The 27,086-nt window shown below is 38.1% G+C and overlaps 1 protein-coding gene across 1 annotated transcript; it reads right to left on the bottom strand.

Annotated features, from left to right (window-relative positions):
* Positions 1 to 672: 672 nt before the first annotated feature.
* Positions 673 to 27,086, bottom strand: Vgll3 (vestigial like family member 3). Its single transcript, XM_059277715.1, has 3 exons — positions 26,825 to 27,086; positions 18,766 to 19,296; positions 673 to 945 (listed from the first exon to the last, which is right to left on the bottom strand). The coding sequence occupies exons 1-3, from the start codon at positions 27,084 to 27,086 to the stop codon at positions 902 to 904; spliced, it is 837 nt and encodes a 278-aa protein (XP_059133698.1). The 3' UTR covers positions 673 to 901.

Consider the following 27,086-nt stretch of genomic DNA (forward strand, 5'->3'; position numbering starts at 1 on the left):
TGAGTTGTCTTTCCTGTGTTGAGCTATTATTAAGCTCTATTCTTAATTATTAAGATGGGACTGTAAAGTTTGGGCTCATTAACCTAAACTTTCTTGTTAGCCAACCTCCTAGAACTCTTTGGGAGACATCAAAGTAATAAAATACCCTATCATTTGTGGCCCTTCCAAAGAAAGTGCCTCTTCAAGCTGCACATATGTGTCTGCAAACTAAGGGAGATAGCATGGAATTAAATCTTCACTGAGATTCAATATAAACACAACACTGTACTGGTTTGTCTATGGCAGTGCCCCTGTTACAGGCTGAAACCCTTGAGGTACCCTCGGAAGCACAGACCCAGCGCATCACCGACACTTTGAAGATCTGTGCTTCAACACGTTTTGGCCAGTGCTTTTCTGAGAGCAAGTTCTTTAAACAGAACTCAACAACTGTTACAATATTAAAAAAAAAAAATTACATCCCTCCAAAATATCCCCTCCATGCTCAACCAAAGTTTCTGTATTTCTACAAAAATAGATGAAGAGAGAGCTACAAAATGGTTTTCCTGAAAGAATGAGCATTTTCTTTTGGTGGCTCATCTTTTGACAAGGCTGCTGGTTCCAAAGGAAAAAAAGAAGAAACAAACAGAAACTACCCAACATACTGGTAAAAGGCGAGTAAAATGAGACGTCGCATAGTTGACAAAGGCTCAGATGAGGGAAAACAGACAAAATGCTTCTCTTCAATGACTGGGACCCACTCTGTTTTCTCCAGAAAAGGTTCAAATCAAAAGATAATGGCCTCATATGTCCTCTTCTCCATCCATGTTTTCTGTGTCCCATTGCTGGATAGGAAATCCCCATGGCATCTTTTCCCAGTGGGACCTGGGATTCAGGCTGCAATATGATCTGCTAATACCATGCTTCAGTACCAAGCTGATTCTTTGCTCTTGTCCTGATGCTGAATACCTAAAAGGATGAGAATGGAAAATGATGAAGAACAAGCATACACGTGTAGCAGTCATAAGTGCTCATGACCTGCAATACACTGAGTACATAAAGTGAAACCCTGGCAATCATGAGAAATGAACAAAGGATAACCTGGTCTCTAAAAAGATGCAGGAGCACAGAATGTGAAAAGAATGCTGTACTAGAACAATGCTGTTAATACAATAGAAATTCTTCGCTATGTTTATTTTTTATTTTCTTGGATTAGGAGTGCATTAAAATGGGAAATGGTACCTTAACTTTAAGAGGAGATAACAGTGTAAAAGAAAAGAGACATAAACAACTTGAACATTTGAACGATGCTTCAGTTAAAACTTCCAGCAATTAGACTTGTGGACTAATATATTCAGTCGTTTTACAATGTATTTCATTCAGAGGAGCATCATTAAAATCACAGCAAGTGGTTAAATATGATTAAACACAGAGTTTAGTACTATTGATAAGCTAGTAGGCCATATTGTGACTAGTACAGACCGATACTATATTTATTAATTTACTTCTTTTAACATCTTTCTCATCATGAATTCAAAGTGGGCTCAGGAGAGCCTGAGGGGCATTGAGATTAAATTAAGTATAAAACAGATGTGTAAACACATCTAACGTACAACTGACAGGTAAAATTGAAAGTTGATTTAAGAGGGTACATAGAAAATGTGATTCTGACTTGGGTCTACTACAGTCATTTAACTCATTTCTGATACAGGCAATTTGCAGAGGAATTGCCCCTCAAACCCACCTGAAGTCAAGTTTCAGTTTGTGTAGATACTCCTTGCTTTTTTTTTTTGAGATGTTACTGATAAACATACACATAGGTATTGAATGCACATATTTAAATACTTTTATGTACATATATATATTGAAACAGTTATCATAGTCGGTTATCATGTCCACCACAGCTTTCAGTTTCCTTTATTTTTATATCAGAGGCATATAATTTGGAAGGGTGAACACTCTAGATGAATTCTTCAGTCATTCAGAACCAAGTATCAAAATGTAAAGTGAGGCCTCCAAATGTGGGTAGGAAGATATGACAATTGTTATGTGGGTGCCAGGATATTAGGCTATTTTCCTGACCCTTTATTTAAAAGTGATATCAGTCTTTGTTGAATATTAGAAATCTAAAAAAATGAAAAAAAAGGATAGTTTTACATTTTGATTGTTACTATAACAGTACTTCTTGTCCTTCCAAATATCAAGGAATTTTTATCAAATAATGATATCATTACAAACACTGTCATTGGATGCAGATATTAAGACAACAGCATAATATGACAGGGAATAAATAAAAGGAACACAGGAAGCACATCAGCATTGCAAGGACTACTCTACCCAGAAGAAAGCACTAGAGTGTGGACTAAAGGCAACATGGGTTTCAAAAGAATAGTCTATTATTTTCTAAGATTACTGGCATTTCACCTAGGGCAGAATTTCTACTCCAGTTTCAAAAAAAAAAAAAAAGGGGGAGGAGGAGGATAAAAAAGAAGGTGAGGGGGAAGGAAGAAAAATAAAGGATCAAGAATGTATCACGACACTCGTTTGCTTTATTCATTTTCAAATAACTGTGGGTAGAATAATTTGCAACCTGACGTAGTCTCTGTGGGGTGACTTGTATAATCTAAGCCACCTTTACTGACAATTTGCTGACTACATGAATATTTTTTTCATTATTAGTACTTCTCATCTTCGAGATGACACAGTATTTCCAGCTGAAGACTGCATCAATCTATAGAATGTCAGCACTGCAAGTCATGAATACCATTGTAATCATCAAATGGTTTGACTTTTTCCTTTTAAAATCAAGGCAATTCCTAGTTTGATGTGCAAAGATATATGACTCCTTCAGATCATGTGAGCATTTTGTCATAGCTAAGTATGGAATTACTTAAGATTGACCCCAAATTTTCAGCCAGAATAGCAGAAATCATTCTCTTATTATAAATGCAACTCTTCCATGTTTGATTCCATGTCTCTATGTCACACCAGAGTATATAGTTTAAAAAAACCAGTCCATCTGCCAATTCATCTATAACCTCACAGGCATTAAACAGCTATTGGATCCTGATGGTTTAGCTTCTTCTTAGTAGAAAGACATAAATAAAATCTTTGCTTTAATTTCCAGGCATCATTTTCTGTAAATTTCAAAATAAATATAATTTTAAAAAGAACAGCAAGAAAAGACCTTACTAATACATTGTTTGCATCATAAACGCAGGACTGCCATTTTTCTAGTAAAGACAATTGCAGGTGGTGATTCAGGATACTTAAGAACCAGTCACTAGTTTTTACCCAACAAAATGAAGGGAGACAAAACTGTTAATTATGATCCTTATGTGGTCTACATATGTACCACCATTTTCCAAAACTTTTTGCGAGCTACAATCTTTGCTCCTATTTGGACTCCCTTTGCTTGTCCAATTCCAATCAAATCTATAGGAAATTAGGTCCTAACACATTCTGAAACTTCCACTGGCTGTCAGAAATCCCTATGTTTACTTTCCTTGTGTTATCAATTCCATCCTGGTTTCATTCTTCAGTCCATAGGCTATTTTTGTAGAAAGGAAAATGAAAAGCATGAGGCCAAGGCTAGCTAACATTCTTAGGATTTGAATATGCCACGCTCTGTGCTAGACATTTTACATGAAATGACTCAGTCATGCTTTGATATACATCTTACTCAACAAGAGTGTAGAAATCAGGGGAAGCGATGGCAGTGGTAGGTTAGTAAAGAAGCATTCTGATGTCAGAGACAATAGTCTTAATGACAGCATATATGTGCACCTTATATGAACAGTGCTGGTTGTAAGTATTGGCAGTATGACAGTACCCACACTCAACCTAACTCCTAAGTAAATAGTGTCTTACAAAATAAGAACACAAAATGCTAAGCAATTTTTATAATCCCCTTTCAACTCTTTAAATATATATATATATATATATATATATATATATATATATATATATATATTCCAATTTTTCTGAATTGATATCAAGACTAAGATGAATCTCTTTTTAACAACTACATTAACTTGACATTTGTTTCTCAAACATAATAAAGAATTACATTATAGTCGGTTATGCTTTAGACCATTACGTTGGTATAATAGGCTATGTCACATCAACTAATGGACTCTTCTGTGTTTATTTGTAATGTAATTGCTCCAGACCCATCCACTTCCCTAGTGTGAACTTTTTCAAAATAGAGAACATTTGATTCATGGCCTTTTGCTTGTTTATTATAAATCACAAGTAAAACAAGGAAAGAAAGATATCACATTATTGACTTCAGAGATTGAATGGGAGATGTGCTTAGGAAAAGAGCCTGAAAGAAACTAAAAGCTCAGAAACACATTTCCTCATTTCAGTTCCAACACCAACACCACCTGATCAACACAGAAGAGTGATCATACTCAAGCAAACAAACTTGGAGTAATTAGGACTGGAGAGAAAAATGGTCATGGTAGAGGATCACAGTTTGCTTTCATTTCAACGTCTGTGAGTCTGGAAGTCTGTCTGTTCAGGGTCTTGAAACAAATGCTGCAAACCGGGAAGCTGATCGACAGTAGAGGTTGCTCCAACAACATTCTAGAGGCTCAGATCTAAGATCAAGACACCAGAAGACTCTGTGTTGGATGAAAGCTTGCTTCCTGGTTCATAGTGGTTCCTTTTCACTGTATCCTAAAGAGGAAGTGTGTGTGTGTGTGTGTGTGTGTGTGTGTGTGTGTTTTCTCAAGCCCTTCAGAAGAGAATGGATCCCATTCCTGAGGACTCAGCCCCTGTCACTTATTTCACCCTCCAAAGGCCCCACTTAATATCAACAATGTAGAAGTCAGGATTTCAACACAAACTTTGGAGAGGACACCAACATCCACATCACAGCAATGACTGATTCTTACAAGGATGTTACTGGGACCAACTTCTCCACCCCTGGGGGGAAAAAGTCATACTCTAAATTTCAAGAGGCAACAGTTTCACAGGTTGGTGTCTGGAAAAGGCTATGGACATAAGAATCAGAATAGCAACTATATGTATGTAAACATGAGAAATCTAAAGTCTTCACCCTCCCTAACTTCTTTCAACTCCAAAGAATTTTGTGGAAATATACTGAAGCTCCCAAAAACTCCCATGGAGGACACAGGAATTGGCTCAGAGAGGATTCTGTTAAGTCCACAGGAACGTCTGCACCCTACAGTGGAAGAGGTGGCATGGGCAACTCTGGATGAGCATCTTGGAGGGATCACAAGTGCAAAGATGAGTTTGCTGCCAAGTTTTATAAGCAGTAGAGAATGCATAAAGGAAAAGGTGGAGGAGGGAAAGATTTGAAATCAGGGGCAGAACAGGAATGAAACGACAACACCAAAAGGCAGATTGCAAACTACTAATTAGGTGTTTGCATAACTGCCTAGAACTAAGAGCTAAATCCCATGGAGAGGATGAAAGAAAAACTTGAAAAGTTTCAACTGTAAACGGGCTTTTTGTTTCAAAGTGGGAGCAATGGCAAATCACTAGATTAATTAAAGAGTAGCTAGACTATCCAGCATGGAGGTTGGAGGTGGGCACAAAGTTCCACCCCTAGCTGAGGGGCTACTGGAAATTGATAGCTGCCTGAAGAGTTAGCTTTCTTTAATGGTGTGTCCCTTGGTAGGTTTAACACACTCCAGAGGATGCCCATACACCTCAGAGTGTAAAGGTAAAATAGGACTTGACAGGATTTTTTTTTTAAATGAGAACACAAAGTTGGGTGGGTACTAAATAAGGTATCAACCTTGAAGAAGTTGGAGGAGGGAAATGAATATGATCAAAATACAATGTATAAAAGTATCAAAGAATTAACGAAATGTTTAAAAGAAGAGCTGGAGAAAAGAAGGTATCATTTTTCTACTATTAGGAAGATGTCATAAATAATAAACTGAAGTGAACATTCTATACTGCTGCAGAGCTGGGTTTGGGGAACTCTCTGGTTGCCAGTCATATCCCACTAGATGAACATGTTCCACGTCTAAGGAAGCATGATCATTTGAAAATGCCATCAACCACACTTCTTTAAATAAAAAAAAAATGTTTTCAATTTTTTGTTGTTTTTGCTAGAGATAAAAGAAGTAACTATACAATGGAAAACATACTATTGAAATAAGGAGAGAAATTAGATATAAAACACAAGAATGGGGGTAAAACATTATGACCTTAAAAAGAAACAAAGTACTTAGTAAGTATAAACTGTTCATCTCACGGATGTTAAGGGGTTACATGCAAGTTATTTACATAATAACACTTGCTATTAGATTAACAAGCTGGCAACTTATTCCTGTATTCAAAACTAAAATAAACATCTCTGCTATGCTAAAAGTAAATAGTACATATTACAAACTTAAATACATACAACACTGTGTTGGATGCTGTGCCAAATACCCAACTTTCACCCACTTGACAGAATGACAAATGACCACAGAGACATTCAAGAGACAGTCATATGCATTTCTATGACTTTATAAAATTAGCACTGCAAATGATAATACAACTGCATCTGCTTGCCTGAGGCTGGGGTAATCAGGTTAAATGTAAGTTAAGGCTTCCTAAATAAGATCCATGTGAACATAGCACCTTACTATTAACTTTGAGGAGGGATGGAGAATACAAGCAAGAGCTACCCATCTGGGGAACTGTAATGTGATTTCAGGTGGATATCAAAACAGATGAAGTATAATCACCATACGTCTTTTACAACTTCTTAAACAAATCACTTAAATCTCAGCACATCTCAGAATTCTTATTTTTAAAACTATGATCAATAGTATTTACAGAGTAAAAGGTCTAAGTAATAGTTTATTCCACCATTGTGCTCAATATCTTTAAGGTATGTTTAGATCTGTGAGTAATCACCAGTCTTTACACTGCAGAGCAGATCACAGCAGCCTTATCTTTGGGAAACTGAATATGTACCTTTACTTTATTCCTTTGGGAGGCTTCATAGCAATTATTCTTCAGTGAGACAATCCTCTGCAGATATCTATCATTTGTGTGCAAATGGACATACATACACATATGCACATGCATTTACATAAACATATACATAAGCATGAATATGTTTGCTATCGGCATGAGTTCTTTAGGAGTTACAAACTTCTGTTTGAAAACTTATTTGCATTATTGCTGAACCACACATATAAGCCACATATAAATGTCTATAATATAGACACTTATAATTGCATATTTAATTGTGGTGCCCAAATGTGCTCAAGATGATTATAACCCTCACTTTTTAAATATTCAATTTATTTTTATAATTATTACTATAGATTTAACAAGTCTAATTGTATACATTATTTCACTGTTAATGAATATGGACACCATGTGATTATGACTTTCTTACCTTTTTATCTTTAATCAAGTTTTGTGCTTTTCAAAGATTAAAGTCCTCCTTGATTATTATGTGCTTTTTGAGCATTAGATATGAGTACTTTTTCTCATGTGTTGTTAAGTATTTTTGTCTATTTGATGATTTAACTTCATACTTAATACATAAAAGATGCATTCTTGAACCAGATATAAAGCTAAATTCATTCCATATGACATTTCAATAACATTTATCAACTCACGATTACAACTCTTGCACATGAACAATGAATGATAGCTCACTGTGGATGTAAAGGACTTACTAGCGAAAGGAGACCTTTCTACTTATAGAGACATTTTCTGGAGGCCCATTTACAATCTGCTTAAAAATCTCCACAGAAACAGTACTGTCAGGGACAATGAGGTGAAAACTGCCTGAACTTGTCAAAATGTCTTTAAGTTCAGATTCAAAAGAAGAGTAGAAATGTAAAACCCACCAAACTCAAAGTTGCTGTTAGACAATAATTCACTATGTTGTGCTAGGAAGGGCCGCACCTGTACACCTGAGGCAAACACTGTGGGTGACAAAGCCATTTACTGCCAGGTGTTTCCAATTGCTCTGGTTTTCCTAGGGCCAGACAACAAGCCATGGTAGTCAGCCTCCACTCTTAGAGTCTTCCTTGCTCCAAAACCACAGTCCCTGCTGCACAGGGGCCTCCAGCCTTTGCCTTTGGCATCTGTACCGTGTCCACCTGGATGGACATCTGGCAGGTACCTACAGCATTACAAATATGAGACAATCTCTACAAAACTGAACTTGTGGCTGATGTAAACTATACACAGTGACTGGTAGTTTCTTTCTTTCTTTTGTTTTTTTAATTATCATAATGGGCATATACTGAGTTCTAAGCCTAAATGTCAATGTAACTGAGCACCTCCTGGGTGATAAAATCTTAGGACCATGGGCATGATAGGGAATGTAGACACTGCTTACCCATTCAGGAAACTCATTTGAAAAGCAGATAGAAAGACATCTTAAACATAGGGATAAAAATTAACAAAGGAAGAAAGAAAGAAATGAAATATATTCTTTTGTAAATTCTCTACAAACTACAGACTTTCTCTCAGAACTGAGAAAAGCAAGACCAAAGAGAGGAAAAAGTTTGGATCACTTATTTTAACTAAAACCACACATTATAATGCTCTCAAGAGATTCTAACTATCCAGACATCTGTTGGATAACACATGCACATGCAGCCAAATATGCATCTTTAAAGAGATTTCTAGGTTATGCCATGACAGCTTTACGATTCAGAAAATAGATCATCCAACCAGAGAAAGAGCTAATCTGAGACCATTGCCCGAGGCCCCCACTCCCCCAAAAGAGAACATTTATATCTGGGAGTATGAATTATTAAAAGATTCCAAAATTTAAAAATGACTTCAAAACTGCTTAAATACAAGCATATTTTAATATGAATTTGGCTTAAGTCATCAATCTCTCCATTGAAGCAAAATGTATTAGAAGAGACTCGACCGGAGGATGCCCTGAATGTGTATAAATTCCTGTTGTGACATCATTGGGGTTTTCTGCTGCCTTGTGACCTGGATGCAAACTTGCTCTCTGACATGTTCCAGAAAAGCCTATTCCATCCTAGTAAGTGTAAATAGGGCTTCAGTGATACTGAAGATGCTAGGTGCCACTTGATATTCACAAGCAAAGCCAGCATGAAATAAACTTTAGAACACATGCCTGTGGTTTAAAAACAAAAAAAATGAACTCGACTTTCTCACATATCAGGTTGTATCCACAAGAAAAAAATGGCACATTTTGCCTCTCATCAGTCCTTTGCAAGACTTTTTTGGCATGTCATCTTTTCACCAAGGAATTCAGAACATATTGGCCACAGACAACTGTTTGTGAAACCTTATATTGCTGATAAATAGAACAATAAGAGGAAAGTACGGCAGCCTGAGAGGGAATAAAGATAGCTGTAAATTCCTCAGGCCACGGAGAATTCTTTCCCAGAATCCTTGCAGCCTACTTGAAAGCTGATGCAAAATTGGCTGAGAATGAATTCTGAAACAGATTTCTTCATTCGAGCTGGTCCTTTAGATGGTTTCCAATGTGAGCTATTCAAACAGCAGAACAATCGTGAAAAGATTATTTGCTGATACCCCAAAACCCTGACCCATGAAACACATTTCAGGGCCTGCACATTCTCCACTGAAAGTTATGCAATAATCATCTGGGTTTCTCTGTTTGTTTGTTTGTTTTTGTTTAGTTGGTGGGTTTTTTTTTCCTACACAGCTTCTTTTTGGTGAAGAAAAGATTTCCCCAAAGAAACCATAATATTATTTGAAAACTTCCCAAATTCCCAGCTGCAGCTAGTAGAATACACTGCCTTACAAAAACATTTGAAGAGTTTCTAAACACACAGAATTGATAAAATAATTTCATGATTGATTAGTGCATGTTGCTTGGCTGTCAAAATATCACATTGCAATCTGTAGATATGTATAATTATTTAAGCAAGCAAGTTTTTTTATAATAAAAAGGAGAAAAGATAGTAGTTACTAATTTTGCTTGTAGCTTTGAGAAATTATGTTTCAGAAGCAAGTAATGCTATGCAATTTATGCAGCAATCCTTAAGGTGAATGAGTTTTGAAACTCAATTACAAAATTAATGTTAAGTTAACACTTTCAAAGAACACTGTTAACCAGTGGGATTGTTTTGAGTCTAATTCATAGACTAACTTTCTTGCTAAACATACAATTTTTGAGCTCTACGAATACATAGGATAAATATCTTCATTGTACACAAGTACATAGTGATGAGACCAATGTGTTCATTCCTTCAGTCTATATGTAGAGTACAGAGTATAGGAGAAAGCCATATCTTAAAAATCTCTTAAGATTTATGCACTGATAACCTCTCAAATTCTTTTGTTTCTTTTCCTTTTTTTTTGTCCCACCATTTCCATTTTCAGCTCAATCAATAAAAAAAAATTTCACTGCTTCCTACTTTTGATGAATTTGGCTAATAAATATCACAGCTAATTTTCTAGAATATAAACAGATTTTTTTTGGGGGGGCGAGGTTTCGAGACAGAGTTTCTCTGTGTTGCTTTGTCCCTTTCCTGGAACTCGCTTTGGAGACCAGGCTGGCCTCGAACTCACAGAGATCCGCCTGGGTCTGCCTCCCGAGTGCTGGGATTAAAGGCGTGCACCACCACCGCCTATATATAAACAGATTTAGTTAGATAGTCCCAGTGTGATAGAAGTATTCCAAGCTTGCATCAACTTCTCAAGATGACTCACACATTCAGTGTGAATTTTTTGGTTTGAAGTGTTTCATCTCTGTTACAAGTCTTTATTACATGGAACAGTTCATTTCATATCACAATTCTCCATCCGGAAACATAACCATGTTCCCTGAGTCACTGACTTTCATAATTGGGTCAGGCCAGAAAAAAGGAAGAAGCAAAATGTTACTATCCAATACTCATTAGTGAGCAGTATTATTGCCATTGAAAAATCATACAGTCCTAGGGTTGGCTTCTACATCAAAATTTGGTTTATGCATTCTCTGTGCTGAAATAGAATATTTAGAAATAGCTTCTATACTTTTGATACAAATACTGAAGACAATTTCAAAATTTCTCACTAATGGTTTATAAAAATTATCATAACTGTCAATAAAAATGTCAATAAATTTCTAATCATCCAGAATCCAGATAGTTAATATATGTTTTGTGGGAAGAGGTGAAATAGAGTGAATGCTTTGAATAAAGCATCTACAATATTTGTCTCTTTGGTGCTTTCTGTGCTCTAGGGTGAAAATATCACAGTGCCTCTGTGTTTTAATTGAATTATAGCACCTGTTACTCATGTGGCTCTTTGACAATTCCCCTCCAAACTTGTAATATCCCTCCTTTACTGTAAAGCCTTAAATTGAGGCACTGTGAGATCAATAAATATTCAAGGGTCTTGGATGAGTAATGCTTGGTTTGCTTTAATCATTTTTATGAATGTGAATGGTTTTTAAAAAGTTACTAGATATAAATTAGCTAATTTACAACTGAATTAGAGTTAATAATATGGCTATGAGTGATCACTAAGTCATGTAGGAAACATTTATCCAATCTTTGTAGCCTAGTTCTGCTGGCACATGACTACCAATTGCCAACAAGCAGGCACAGATTTCAGGATGGAATCTACAGATACAAAATTTACAGAATGAATTGGAAAAAGAAAAATGCAACCTGATTCCCTAATTTTCTTCAATAAACAGAAGTTTTCTCATTTGTTCTTATAAACGATTTTCATCCTAGTTCTCTGTTTTTTATGAAAACAAAGATATGCTTCACCAATCCATTCCATTGCAAAGCAGCCTTATAGTACTGACTACCATAATCTTAACCAGGCACATAGTGTAGCCTATTAAAAGGGAACACTACACATTAAGTAGCAACACAGAGCAGGACTGGAGGATTGGGAGGACACTAGGTATTGAACCTAGGGTTTTATACACACTCAACACACAGTTTGTTACTGAGTTCTTCCCAGAGTTCCAGCATATTACAATTTTGAGCAACAATAATTCCAACCTGAATTATATTAAAAGACAAAGACATTTCATCATTTGTGGACAAGACCCACTTTCATTAGATATTCAGATTACAAAATTCATCTTAAATCAGAATTTTGTCATCAAACTTCATAAAAATTTCAGAAAACTAATGTGACTGTGCTTGTATATTTTATCAGCTTTAGTGCCTATAAAGAAAAATAAATAGACAAAGACATTGTCTACTATTTTCCAGTGTTATTCAATACCTATCCTTTGAAAATTTATGTTCTCAAAGAAATTATTTGTTTTTTTGAAATAATTTGTCCTTGAGACAGGGCTCATTTTGTAGCCCTGGGTGACCTGGAGTGTACCATGTAGATGAAGCTAGTTTCCAACTCACAGAGATCCACAAACTTTGCCTCCTGAGTGCTGGGATCAAAGACATGCACCTGGCAGATGCATTCTTTATGTGTGTACATGTATGGCTGCATGTGGGTTTGTACATGTGTGTACATGTATGACTGCATGTGTGTTTGTACATGTGGGTGCAGTGCCCATGGAGACCAAAAGAGAGCAGCAGAGAATGCATGTGACATGCAGAGGTAAACAGACTTTGAGGAGTTGGTAGCGTCCTTCCATCATGTTGGCCATGGTGATCCAACTCAGATCATCAGATTCAGGTAAGCTGCCTTTACCCAAAGGACTCATCACACTGGGCTCAAGAAAGCTTCCTTCAGAAATAATCTAGTTTATGCCTTAATATCTTGATGGAGTCATATAAATGTAGTTTTTCTGTGCTTATGGAAACTTTGCAGCCTTCATTTCTCAAGTAATCTGTGTCTCTAATATCTAGAATAATTCTGTGTCTCTACCTGGCCAAAACAAAAACAAAACAAACAAACAAAAAAAAAACCTGCCTTATGACACACAATCTTGATTGGAAATCTGAAGATATATAACTTGGTTAGTGAGAGATGAACCATATTTTAGCTATCATTATATTTTGGGGAAGGCTCATCTAAAAATTCTCTCACTGACTCTAAATATTTAGTAGTAATTTATATAAATTTATATCTAATGGTCTTTAGATGTATTTTTAAGAAGTCAGAATAATATCAACATGTTTTTGTTACTTTTCATATATATCTGATTTTTTGAAAATATGATTTAGTACAAAATGTTCTTTATTTTCCTTTGAATTTCAATTTTTGATCATCTTCACACACACACACACACACAGACACACACACTTATATAAGGCATTATGACATTCATCACCAGAAAAAAACAAAATCATAACAAACTTGTAGCAGAAATAACATGAGGTCTTGTAAGAGAAATAAATCTGTGGATCTCCAGATGAATACAAGCTGAAGCCAGGAACAGCTTGTGTTTATAGAGAAGCTACATCACAAAGTAAAACTCCTTCTAGTTGTGTTAAGTTCAAATGTAGTGAAGGATGTGAAAGCTACAAATGAAGTTAGCTTTGTATTTCCGTAAAGAAGCCTCATTAGCAAAGCTTTACTTGGAAAGTTAACACAGAATGACTGGGGATTGCAAGATTATACATCTTACATTAGGTAAATTATGAACAAAAACTATAAATTTGAATGTCAGGATTGCGCTGAACTGTGAGAATCACTGTGACCAGTGAAAGGTGAGCTGATGAGGATTGCTCTGTTATATCCTATCTTATCTATGTCTGATAATAAACATGATGCACACAGTTGCAAACACTCCCACATTTAACTCCTCCTTACATACAGAAACCCAGGCCAACAACTTTGAGTTTGCTTGAAGTTCGCCTTCCTATCTTCTCTTGATCTTATCATTCTCCATATTATCTTCAGACTACCCGCTATTCCTAGCCTATACTCCTTCACAGTAGCTTAGTGTAAGCTGATCATTATTCACAAAAATTGAAAACTGAGGTTTCTTATGAGGAAAAAGTTAAGATAAGTGAAATTTTCAAAGTACATTCTGAGAAAAGTGTGCTTAAAACACAGTATGGTCCTAAAAACACAAAGTGTGAAAATCTCCTCCTGCAAAAAAACGTGTGCACTTACTGAAGAATAAATAAAAGCTTTCAAAATGCTGAAATTAATGGTGATTGCTAAGAGAGTTACAAAGTATCCTATGTCCAAAAGTTCATTTGACCGGAGATCTTGTTTTCAGGCAAATCTACACTCTGGAAGTACTGGTCCACAGGACTTGCCAAACCCAGTGTTTAAACTGCCAATCAAAAGGAAAAAGGCTAATGTGAGATTTATGATAACGGGCTTTGGGTAAAGGTGGGGATTTCTGCAAAGAGGGCAGACACAGGTGACTGGTGATTGTATCAGCATATATGTATGTAAAACCTGTTCAACAGAGACAACAGTGGCTCAAAAGCAAGCCAAGCATGACAGCAGCACAAATTTCAAGGATACGTGGTGTGCACACCTCTAGCTTTGAGAACTTTAAGTTGTGCGCCCAAGTGACTGCACTCAGGGTAGTCCATTCCTTCAGAAAATATGGTGTCACCTCATTGCATTCTTACGGAAGAATGTTGTCTACCAACCTCAGAACTCTACTATTATATGCTATCGTTAACTTAAAGACTGAGATACAGTTGGAAACAAAAACTATTTCAAATACAGTAAATTATTTTTAAACCCCACAAATACAGAAGCACATAAAAATTTTAAGTGAGGTTCTCTCAATATCACAAGATATAATCATGATATTTTAAAAATATATTCATACAAACATTTGTACAGGTTAACTCACAGCAGTATTAGTCATATTAAATCAAATGTAGGATGCACCAAACACCTACCAAATAATGAATGGGAAAATAAAAATTATACTGTCATTCAATGAAGTAAGCTCAACTCCTGGGAAGAATGGAAATCTATTCACACATAAGGTGGATGACACTTGAAGCCATCAGTTTAAGTGAGAGAAAGTACATACTGTAGGATTCTATTTCTCTCCAGTGAACAGAAAGGGGTGACTCTGTAGAGGTATTAAGTAAGTGAACAGCGACCAATAATGAAGAGTAGCAGGAAGAAGAGAGTAACACGCAAACAGTTTCTTACTGAGGTGATGGAATGTTTGGAACTAGACATTACAGATTATTACACAAGATGGTGAATAACTGGAAACCACTGAGTCATACACATTAAAATAGAGCATATGTTATTCTAAATTGTAACTGCACAATAACTTTTAAAGTTAAAGAGCAAGTTTGGTCTCACATAAATAGAAAGTATGGAGTACCTTCTATGTGATAGCACCTTTGTAATCAATTGCTTTACTGAACTGACTTGCTCTCCCTTCAGAATAATGCTAGATATTTTATAGGTGACAAAGCAGAGGCACCTTGCTCGGTGTCCACCTTGTTTTATTTTGTAGACCAGGCTGAGTTAGAAAAGTAGGCAGTCTCTCTCCATACTCGGGATATCCACTAACTTGCAGAGATAACACCCTTTAACAAGTTGGAGCTACTCAAATTTCCAGAAAATTCTGAGAGATGACATCCTCCCCTAGGCTTTCTCTATAGTTGTTTGAGTGCCACCAAAGGAGAGCCAAGTAGTAGTGAAAAGGGGCAAAAGACCCAGAAAAAACATGGAATGTTCTTATCGGTCCCTACACATAAAAAATGGTATCAACCGTCCACTTATACTATATACAATGCTTTGAAATTCCTTTGTCAGTCAACATTATACCAAGTTCAATCTTCCTCCTTAGAGCCCCTTAATTTCTCTACATTCTGCAAAATAGAATTGCAGCTGTAATTATCATTTCACTGGCACTAATGGAATGTTTATGTTCTCTTCAGATTGATGTACTGAAATCCAAATCCCCAAAGTAATAGTATTAGGAGATGAGTCCATTACATCAAGAAAGACGCTCCCTTGTGAATGGGATTGGTGCCATATAAAAGCAGCTACAAGGCTAACACGGTCCTACCATCATGTGAACATGATACCAAAGGATGACCAATTGTGAACAAGGAGGCAGGTTTTCCTGTGACATGGATATGACCAATACTTTGGCCTTGATCTCAGATGTCTCAGAAGTCTGAAAATCAGTTCTCTGCTGTCCAGAAGTCATCCTGCTTATGGTTTTTTGTGATGGCCACCCTAAGTTCTGTCTTTTATGGGTGAAACTACTATGTCCTTTACCAAAACATTCTCAAAGTAGTTGAATTAGATTATTTGCCATCTAAGGAACATGAAAATTATCTATATTTTGTTGGTTCAGATACATGGATTTGGATAAAAGTTCTGACGGCCTCACCTGACTCATCCTCCTCTTAGCTTGACTGTTCGGTGGTCTCTCAACACTGGGGGCTGCCTGCACAGTCAGGTCACTATGGCATGGATTTCAGAAAGAGACACTCCTCATCCCTAATCCAGCTACACAACTCATGCCTTGCTTTTAAATTTTACATGGAAACATCTGTTATCACAGTCAGTCTGGGCAGGAGAAGGGTAGTTACTTCCTTCTCTTACTGGTCCCATAGAATGAATGCTGTACCACTCAATTCCTTTCCCTTCATGATTGAAGCATCCGTTTCCCTATTGTTACCTCAAGACTCTCCCAGGAACAGTTCTGTTTGAGAGTTAGCTTCAACAAAGCAAAGACACCTTATCCAGTGTCATGTTCCTTTTCCCAGAGGCAAGCCACAACCAAGAACTTGTAAATGCAGAAACATAAAAGCCAACCCCCTTGGGCTCAAGGACTTTTCTCACACCAAAGATATGATCCCCTAGAACATTATCCCACAAACTGGCTCAAAGGCTCTTTCCTGTAAAAACTGATCCCTGCCATGCTTTTCCAGTTGGAAATTAAATGTGTCATTTGATATTATGTCTGAACTTTGGAGTAGAAACTGACCATATATGACTCAGCGTCTTCTACTCTATCATCATTGGCCCGGGCCAGAGGGGCTGGCCCCCCTCTACTGCAGTTTACAGGGTAAACACACCATGTTGTGCCTTAAGCCATTCTTTTCAGAGGCAACTATAAAGCAAAAAAAAACAGCTCTTATTATAGTCATGGCACTCTGAAATGTGACAGAGATGACTATGGGAAGATTCTCTGAAGTCCAGATTTCCCCTGGTGTAGGATATAAATTTAGTTCCAGCTAATAAAAAGTCCATTGTTGAAGGCAGTCAAATCAGAGATCTCAAATGATTATGCCAGTAAATGATCTTAATCTGTTAGGTTGCTTTGTTTTGCCAGTTGGGTGAAAACACAGACCAGGAGTGAATCTGAATTACTATCTAATCACTTAGCTTTCACTAACCATGAGTACCCTTTTGTACATCCAATAAGGAAACCTCCCTTCCAAACTACTAATTATTGTAACATTATCATTTTTTACTTTGCTTCCGTACAGCACTGTTACTCTGGCCGCACAGGGAGCCACAGAACTTCTAGCTGAGAATACTCTTGGAGCAAGTACAAAGATCAGTTTGGGAAATTGAAACACTACATAGGGGCATGAGAAACCTATCATATATGTTATATACTGATATAAATATTATCTATAATATATAAACGTACTAATTTGTTGGCGTATGTATATAAAGGGAAGAAAAAATTGCTAATAGCATACAGTAAATGCTTAATAAATTAAATTAAATCATGGATTAATAAACCAAAGGAGAGCCTCTCAAGATATCCCAGTGAACAAAACCTCTCTCTTGTCTGCTTCTAAAAGCTAAAAGTATGGCTTTTAATCTTGAGACTTTTTTCAATCTGGAATTCTGAAAAAAAAAATGCATGCCCCAGACTCATTCCCAACTTCACAAGTACAAAAATAAGCAAAAGTTAGCAGAGAATTAGAAACAGAAAGCAACAAGGAATTGTGCCCATTTCCTCTTTATTGACAGAACATACAGAAGGCAAAGTCATCCCCTGCCTGTCAGGATTACTGTTAGTCTGACCCCACAGAGGCCACAGATGTGAGACAGCAAGCCTCTGTCCGACACACAGCTCCAGATGGCAGCAACTGCATTGAGACCCCAACAATATCTGTCCCCAGACACTAAAAAGCGTCAGCTTTTTTCTTCTGTTAATATATGACAGTGGACAAAGGGCAGCCTGTGATGCTTAGCACTACAGACGCTCTTCAGCAGTAGAGCTAACCCAGTCCTCACCGTAGACTCAACAGGAAACTAAAACAGGTAGAGGAGGACAATGATGGCAGGAAGGCTAAAACCATGATCTCCAGGACTAGGGACTCCAGAGACAAGTGCTCTATAAAGAAACATTTTCATTACTATTTCTAAGTATGTTGAATATAAATTTACAGTACTCACTGATGTCCTCTGTTACTTAAATCAGACAGAATAGGAACAGGAAGGAAGGGGAAAGAAAACAAAGAGAGCAAAGAAGGAACAAAAAAAATAAAAAAAAAGAGAGAGAGAAAAGAATAGAAAAACATCTACTCCTCAAATATGGTCCCTATTTATTTTAAGTCTGGACTGTAGACCACATTCCAAAAGACAATCTGTTTTACAATGCATAACTGAAGCATACCACTACTTTTGAAATCTACTGGGCAGAACACATGGTGTAGAGTGCAGAGTCATGGGAGATTTAAAGAAGGGTTGAGTTATTTGTAAACATAAGGTATGAGAAATCCAGTTCAAAGGAACAGATCCCCCACATAGGCGATTCAAGAAAAGTGCTGAGACCTTTCTTAGGCAGAGCTTTCATGAGCTAGTCATTCAACTTTCCACAGGAATGCGGGAATTATTGCAAAATGCCTCTGTTCTACAAGCATATTAGCTTCAAGAGAAAACTTTGCAAAAAGTATTTTCCCAAACCTATGTCTCAACATTTTGTTCTTTACCTAGAAAGGAGGAAATCTATCAGCTCACCTGTATCAAAGCCCACACTTGGCATGATGTCCACTGTTCCATGAAAGGCTCCAGCCCATGCTGAGGTAGCAGTGGTGACTGTAGTCGGATCTGTCTTTGTGATGTCACACTGGGGAGCAGGAATCCTGGCAGTACGCACTGATGGCATTAGCAGGGGCCCATAGGCGGGATCCAGGGCAGAACCAGCAGTTGGGTGGTGGTGGTGGTGATGGTGGTGGCGGTGATGCATGTGGGCGTGAGGATGGTGATGCCGCATGTACATGTCATGCATGTGGCTGTAGGACGGGCTCACCTGAGATGCCAGAGGGTAGTGCCAGGACTCGGACACAGTAGGGGGTGGGGCAGGGCCAGTCTGATGCAGACCATGTCCCGGCCAAGAGTTGGGGTCTGTTGTTGTAAAGGTGGCATGGGGTGCAGTGACTTGGAAGTCAGGATGAACTCCCCCCAAACAGGGCGCAGGTGGAGGCTGGTAAGAGCTGGTCCAAAAGGAAGTTGGAAAATTACTCCGCTGGCTTGAGAGAGCTGAGCTGTCTGAGAAGACAGAAAACACATTATTTGCATAAGATAGAGTTCTGGGATAGATTTGCCTTTGCTTGTCCTGTAATGTTTAACAAGCAAGTGGATTACCATGCGCTTTTTTTCTCTACAAATAGGAATTAGCTGATACAGGGTTAGCCTCTGGGGTCCCATGCCAGGGCAACAGGGCAAAATTAAAAGCACTGAGTGAGCCCCTGGATTTGCTTGCTGGGCTTCCTCTGTCCCAGTCTGAGCTGAGAATTTTGCTTCAATCTCATGACTGAAAAGCTTCATTTCCTGTTGGGAGCCTTGTGGCTCTTAGTTCTAAACCGAGGTCATTACGATATATTTCTCTGGTGAACCTTTGTGCCATTGATGGGGTGTGTGTAGATTGGAAACAATTTCATTAACTTCAATGCCAACAAAATTTTTATTTAAAATAACATTTCCATGCCAAAAGTAAGAAATGGCAGTAAGATCACATGTGATTGTCCCCACCAAATCACTGATCATTTAAAGGAATATATTTTATCTTTACTTTTGTGGAAACCTAGGAGCCTTGCGGTCTTGGTAATAACAATGGTTTACATTTAATGAGAAATTCCAAATGTCCAACACCAGCCCCAAAGCCACTCATGAGCTCATAGAATTCTCACTCCAGTCCCATGAGAAAATAGGGACAGTGCAAAAGTATAAGGTGTTGACAAGCACAAGCCTACCCTTCAAAACCAGACACCCTGCCTCAATAGTCAAAGGATGGTAGACTTCAAAATGGCCACTAGAGGGAACAATTATGACTGCAACCAGGTCGCCTGGATTTGGAGAGTCTTTAGAATTGATAACCAGCAAAGTTCAGGTCGAACTATACTTTTCAGGCCATATTAGGGAATTGTGGGAAACTATAGTACACACTTGCAGACAGGGAAGGAAGAAGGAGCATCCTCCTCCATCAGCTCCCTCAATTCACTGTCTCGTCTCAATGTTTACAGGTAACGTACATGGGTCAGACAGAGAGAAAGTCAGAGCTGTGTAGACACCTGTCACTGTTAATCACACTAGGAGATGCACAAGGGAGGAAGACGTGCAAATGTCTTCAAGAGCAAGCCCACAAAATGAGCCAGAAAAGTGATAACCGTGTCGAAATCAAATGGCTGAGGAGGAGCTAGGCTTATGAAGGGGTGAGGTGGAGTTCTAGACTGATGGACCAGCAGGTGAAATATTAACACATCTACACAATCTACACAGATTCGCCAAACACAACAACAACAATACCACCAGCATCAGTAGCATTTAAGGTATAAAATTCAATAGGCGAAATTTGGTGAGAAAGAGAGAGTGGTGGGAGGAGAGAGGGAGGGTGACAGAACGGAGATATGAAGGACTCAGAAGAGTGTGGCCTTCCTGGTCAGAGAACTGAAATGAACTTTATCATAAGAGGCCTCCCAGGGAGCATGGAAAGGTTTGAATCTAGGGAATGACAAGGTCAGATGTGTATGTAGAAAGGTCTCTGCCCACCCCATAGTCAGCTTCTTATAACAATGTGTATCTATAGAAGCTGTGCCCTGTGAATCTTCACTTCCATTACAGACATGTCTTTTCTCATTGTATAACCATAGGTGGACTTCTTGATCTCTTTGTCACTTTCTTCCATTAAAAATAATAAAGTACTTTAATTCATATATTTGCAATTATATTGCTCAATATTTTTCATTCTGTCAAATATTCTATTGATTATTTCTGTTGATGTTTGACATAAGGTTGAACTGGCATTACTTATGTACATTCACTGTTGATATTTTTATGCCAGGTTCAACATAAAAAATAATCTAGATTTTTACCATTGAACAACGGGTATCCTCAGAGGTGCTCATTATTAGAAATATTTAATCTAGCATGTTTATCATTTCTTACACTTCCAGGGCATGAACCTTAAAATAAATAATTTGAATAAACTACCACATATATCATGAGGTTAACCAAATCAGTCCATCTCTGCCATATTCTGGCACCTTCTCTAAGTTCCCTAATGATTTTGGTATTATCAGGGCATGAACACCCACTCTCTCCCATTCAAATCTGCACCAGTGTTGCCATGAATCACCCCCTCACCCTGTGGCCAGGGACCCACACTTTCATAATCATCTCTTTCTAAGCATTACTATGGACCTCAAAACCCTTGAAGAAACCTATGATGCTCTTCAAGAGGGGAAGGATAGAAATTGTTGCTGAAGCCTTCATTCATTCCCAGGAATCTCTTCAATGAATGACTCTTTCCTGACAATCACCACTGATTAAAAGATAGCACTTACAAGTCAGCCTTATGGGCATTGTAGGGCAGCTTGCCAACCAGCAATTTTCCATTTTACTGACACACCTCCCATCTTTGGTACCATTCTTCTCATAATTTGTATCTCCTGGCACAACCAGAACCTGAATATGAAAACTAACAATTCCTGATGATGTGCCAGGGACAAAAGTTCCTCTTATTCAACCCCCTGAGGATAATGTCCAAAGTACAGAAATAATACCTAACTTATCTTATATCTATCTTCCTCTTGATTCTTACCAAGATGGAATCATTCTTATTCTTATATCTGTATAAACATTGTATATATGCACGCACAAATTCTCATAATGAACGCATTCCTTACTGAAGTATTATTGTCCTATTTATGAAGCACTATATTGTCATGAGTGAACATATTATCATTTTTTTAAAGGCACTCAGTAAAAATTGAACCACTCTTTAAAATTCCCCAGGGAAAAATAAAATTAAAAGCAACTTAATATTTTCCCAGTCTGTGTAAGGTCTCCTGAGATTAATATAAAGTTTGTAGGGATCTAGGCAGCCCTTTTCCACAAACACCATTGCATTTTACACGTAAGAGAAGTGATATTGAATGGAAAACATGTTCATGAAGAAATCTTTGCTTCAGGATCGCTATTTGGTATTTTGCTTGTTTAAAAAAAAATGTGGCACAAAGAAACAGACGCTACACAGGGGCTTTGAGCTGGCAACAGCATGCTTATTTCATATGTATGTAAATTTTTTTCATTATCTGACTCTTTGCTTACGAGTACTTAATCACAGCCACATTTGGTGGATAAGAAAGCAGATGAAAAGCTGTGGGAGCTGTTTCCATGCAATTTACCTCTAAGGTTAGTGGGAACGATTCAGAGTTGCATAACGTTAAGACTCAACTGGGATTCTGGAGTCATCATTATTCAACATTCATAGAATACTGGCATTTGGATGGTGCCCGAACTGATAGTCTCATACACAGAAATAATAATAATAATAATAATAATAATAATAATAATAATAATAATAATATAATAAACTAAATATTATTTTTGTTGAGTTCACTTTTAGGAATACACACACTTTTTTTTTCTAAAAATTGAAAGACAAAGCAAATTGTGTCCACACTTTTTTTTTCTAAAAATTGAAAGACAAAGCAAATTGTGTCGTCCAATATCATCTTTCCAAATCATGACAGTAATCTCACCATCTGACTTTCAGGGAAAAAAATGTTTCATAGAGAAACAGAGGAGTTGGACATAGATGACAGAGGCCAAGCACTTCTTTTTGAACGTCATAATACTGGGGTACTTTTTATAGCAACCCTGCACACACACACACACACACACACACACACACACACACAGAGAGAGAGAGAGAGAGAAAAAAAAGAAAGAAAGAAAGAAAGAAAGAAAGAGAGAAAGAAAGAGAGAGAAAGAAAGAAAGAAAGAGAAAAGAAAAAGCAAGAACAAAAACTGTGAAACAGTTTAGGAAAGGTTCAAATTCTATTTTTTTTAGATAATAAAAACAATATTAAATGGAAAATAAGGCAGAGAAATGCTATCATAAGTCATCTCTAATAATCTACTGCTGACACATTCTTAGAGTTAATACAGATGAAAAATATTGGTGTCCAACATAACATTTTCTTTTAAAATTCACAATAAAGAAAAAAATACTTAGAGCATCGGGATGCATGCCTGTAATTTCAGCACTCAAAAAGAGAAAGAGGCTAGAAGAGTCTGCAAATTCACTGAAAACCTGGGCTAAGAGTATCTACCAGGTAAGGCAGACCTGGGAGCAAGACCCTGCCTCGGAAAGGAAAAGGAAGAGGAGGAAGAGGAAGAAAGAGAAAAAAAAAAAAAAAGCAAGAAGACTATTTAATCTCAACTCTTAACCTAAGGGTTCTTGACACCTTTTAAGGCCCTTTCCCTGGTTTCTTCCGATTCCTACAGAAACCAACTGTCAGGTCAGAAAAAGAATGACATGTGCTTCAATCATTTCTGTCATCCAGGAATTGTGCATTGCCGTGGTATCCAAAGTCTGTCCTCCAGTTCCGGTTTTGTAGCATTGCTCAAAAATCAGCCTCCTGACTGCAATGAGAGCTAACCCTTGCGGGCACTATCATGAGGTGAGTCAGGCCTCACCTTCCCCTCACTTGCTTTTAGCACTTCCTGGAAGAAGCAGCCTCCAGGGCCTCCTTGATAGCCTGCTCCTCCGAACCTGCACTCCCTCAGGACATAGCCCTTTTTTCCCTTTCTCTTTGGCTCTGCTTGATCTGTACTATTCATTCTGAGGGGTGGTTCCCATGTGGCTGAGTTCCTAAGCAGACCCAAGCCGCATCAGCTAAGCATCAGCTAAGTGACAAACAAGTTTATTTTGAAGATGCAAGAAAAATAAATGGCAGTAACTGCCGTAGAGCAATGTTGTTAATTCAGAGGCCTACTCTGCTACATCTTACCTGACCACTGCCCTTCTTCATACACACACACACACACACACACACACACCCTGACTCACACATTTTCTGTAAAACAAACAAAGCATGAGTGTATCTAAAACTGTGGTTTCAGTCTAGATGCTAAATGGGATTAAGGGGTAATCAGATTTATTTTGTTTTCTTAACTGAAATGCAAAGTGAGGTGTGTTATAACTCACAAGATATTGTACCAAAATAAGATACAAAACTTTCTTTACCTTAACTGTTTTTCTAACAGATGTACTTGTCACAACACATTTCCTAACCCTATCAAGAAGACATGAATTCAACTATGATTATTCTTCTCTTAGCTGATATATGCTCTTTGTCTAAAAATTTACTATGGAAATACATTGTTCAAATATAATCCAGCTGTAAGTTCATATGTAGCACATCAGTGGGACTGTAATAACTCCATGCTACAAGCCAGAGTATTTTATGCAGGTGAGGTGGCCAGCAGCTTCTTTCAAAACTATCTCTTATGGTTCCATTAACATTATCAATAGTTTTGAGTCCCTACTATATCGAAGATATGGCTTCGTGCTAAAAATATGAGCTTCCAGAAAACAAAGCTCCTTGGTAAAGACTCAACACTGGTCTTTCATCTACAAGTAAGTGGAAATAGTTAAGGGAAAAAGAAGCATCTGCTTCACTCATTATGTTGGTTCAAGCTCTGCATGAAATCATTTATATATTCTTCAACACATTTTATGTAATAACCTAAAATGAGTAGTAATGAAAATATGCTATTGTTGGAGAAGTTGGCCTCACAGAGATTTTAAGCTGTTGTTCCAATACCACTTTGCAAACATCAAGGAGTTAGGTGATGACCAGAATCCATAATGAGTAGGATCCAAAGACTGAATTGTCTAATCCTGTCTAGCTTTGTCAATTAATATTTATATTATGACCACTTCTGTATAAAAATCAGACAGCTAGACAAAGCTTTCCTCTGATTGATTCTAATTTCTACATAGAACAGTTGAATTGTTTAAGAGTCAACACACACACACTAAAAGTCTTCTGGCTTTGGCACTACAGTAGGCTTTATGCTCCAGGTAATTTGGCATCCTACTTTCTCCTTTCTAGACAAGATCATCACAGGATTACATATGCCAACATGCTGAAAGAAGGAACCACTGTATCATTACTCTCCTGGAACCAATTATGTTGGTGTGATTAATTACTGATATATAAAATTGTTTACCTAAAACCATCTGATTCACAGAAATTTTCTTCAAATTATTCATGTGATTTCTCGGGAGCTAGCAAATAGAATATTGGCTCCTTCTGTAAATATCGTGAACTCTGAAGGGCTCTCTGTTCCTAAACGAAGTTCACAGCACATACTTGTCACTTCAGCAGTAGTCATGTGGGTGACTACTCTAGCAAGCCTCTGTTATTTGAGTTTATATTCTATTGCCCTCTTACAATGCCTGCTTCATATTGAATACATTGGCTAGAAAGGAAAAGAAATAAAGAAGAGAAAAAAGTAGTGAGGGAAAGGAAGAGGAAGAGAAAAGGAGAAGAATGAAGGGACAGTAGGAAGGCAGGCAGAAGGGACAGAATGACAAAATGGACACGCGGAGGAAGAAGAACCGTGTATCTGTAGATAAGGGTCAATGGTGCCAGCTGAGATCCTCTCCAGCAACAGCAGAGCCACGCCTGTGATCACGACATGAGCCAATAGTCAGCGATCACGAGACCCCACGGCAGGTGGACAGCCTTGCCTCCTCAGATACTTCTTAAGACCATTGTTACTGGTGATTCCCTCCGCCTTCCTGCTGATGTTCTGACCCTATAGAATCCTCACAAACAGGGACTTCAGGTCACTGATTCCCAAACTTAAGCCTGGTTCTCATTCCCTGGCAGGGCTGGGTAAACACAAATTAACCCACACCGGTTTCTCATCCCACAAGGCTTGGATGAGGCGCCAGAACGTTGCTTTCTAAAAGGTTCCCTGGTGAGGACGGCAGTTTACAACAATTCTACTAGACCCTTCTTGGAGTCAAGTGAGTTTGGAACAAAACACTTGCATATAAAACATTTCTCTGAAACTGTCTTTAGAGTGTGCACTATTTTTCCTCCCCGCCCTGTCAATCACTATTTCTAACATGCCACTCACCCACTGACTTTTTAAAGCTAGAGCATAGAACTAAGCAAATCACTGTGCTCGCCAAAAAGAAGGAAATAAAGAAGAGTTCATTCAGTCCGAAACTTTTTGTTTACTGAGGTAAAACAATGGGTTAAGTCACCAAGACACTACCTGAGAGGACCATGCCCTGTTCACAGCAAGTCAGTTGAGAGAAAGCCACCAAGAGGACACAGGCAGCTTTCAAAGTCTGTGGTCCTGGATCACAATCAGAACTCAGCTATGTCACCACGTAACACCTAGTGGGGTGAGCAAGAACATGTTTTTTAGAAGCTGGTTCCGGCACGCCTATTATTTAGCGCTCCACACTGGGCCACGGGGGCTTTAGGAATAGAGCTCTGAGCTCAGTCTGGCCACTACAAACTGGGGCCACTTGTATCACTGTTTTTTCCATGAGGAATTTAAGGGGTGTGAGAGCATCCTTCTCAACCCTGCATTCCACATGTGACAAAACTGATCCAGCTGTTGTCTGAAAGAAATTCCTTGCTGTCCTTAAAAATTAAAAAGCAAGTGGATATCCGTTCTCCAGGGGCAAGCCTCCAGCTGGAGCCTGGTAGAGGCCAGTTGCGAAACAGCGTGCTCCGAAGGGCATCTGCTCTCGAATTCTTACCTCGCCATAGGGGGGTTAGCCCCATCTTGCTTTTTGAAATGGCAGATTCTGGATGCAAGGTGCTGGCTTGGCCCAAAGCTCTTGAGAAGTGTTCATCCACTACTGACCCAATGTCTCCCTGGAAATAATTGAAAAGGACACAGCGAGAGTTAAGGTACTCCATCTCGGCAGGCTGGTCTTTCTCCTCCTCCTCCTCCTCATCCTCCTCCTCCTCCTCCTCCTCTTGTTTGCTGGGAAGCGTGACTTCCAGTGAGTCCTGCAT

The sequence above is a fragment of the Peromyscus eremicus genome, chromosome 12 (assembly GCF_949786415.1).
Source record: "Peromyscus eremicus chromosome 12, PerEre_H2_v1, whole genome shotgun sequence".
Classification (NCBI taxonomy): Eukaryota; Metazoa; Chordata; class Mammalia; order Rodentia; family Cricetidae; genus Peromyscus; species Peromyscus eremicus.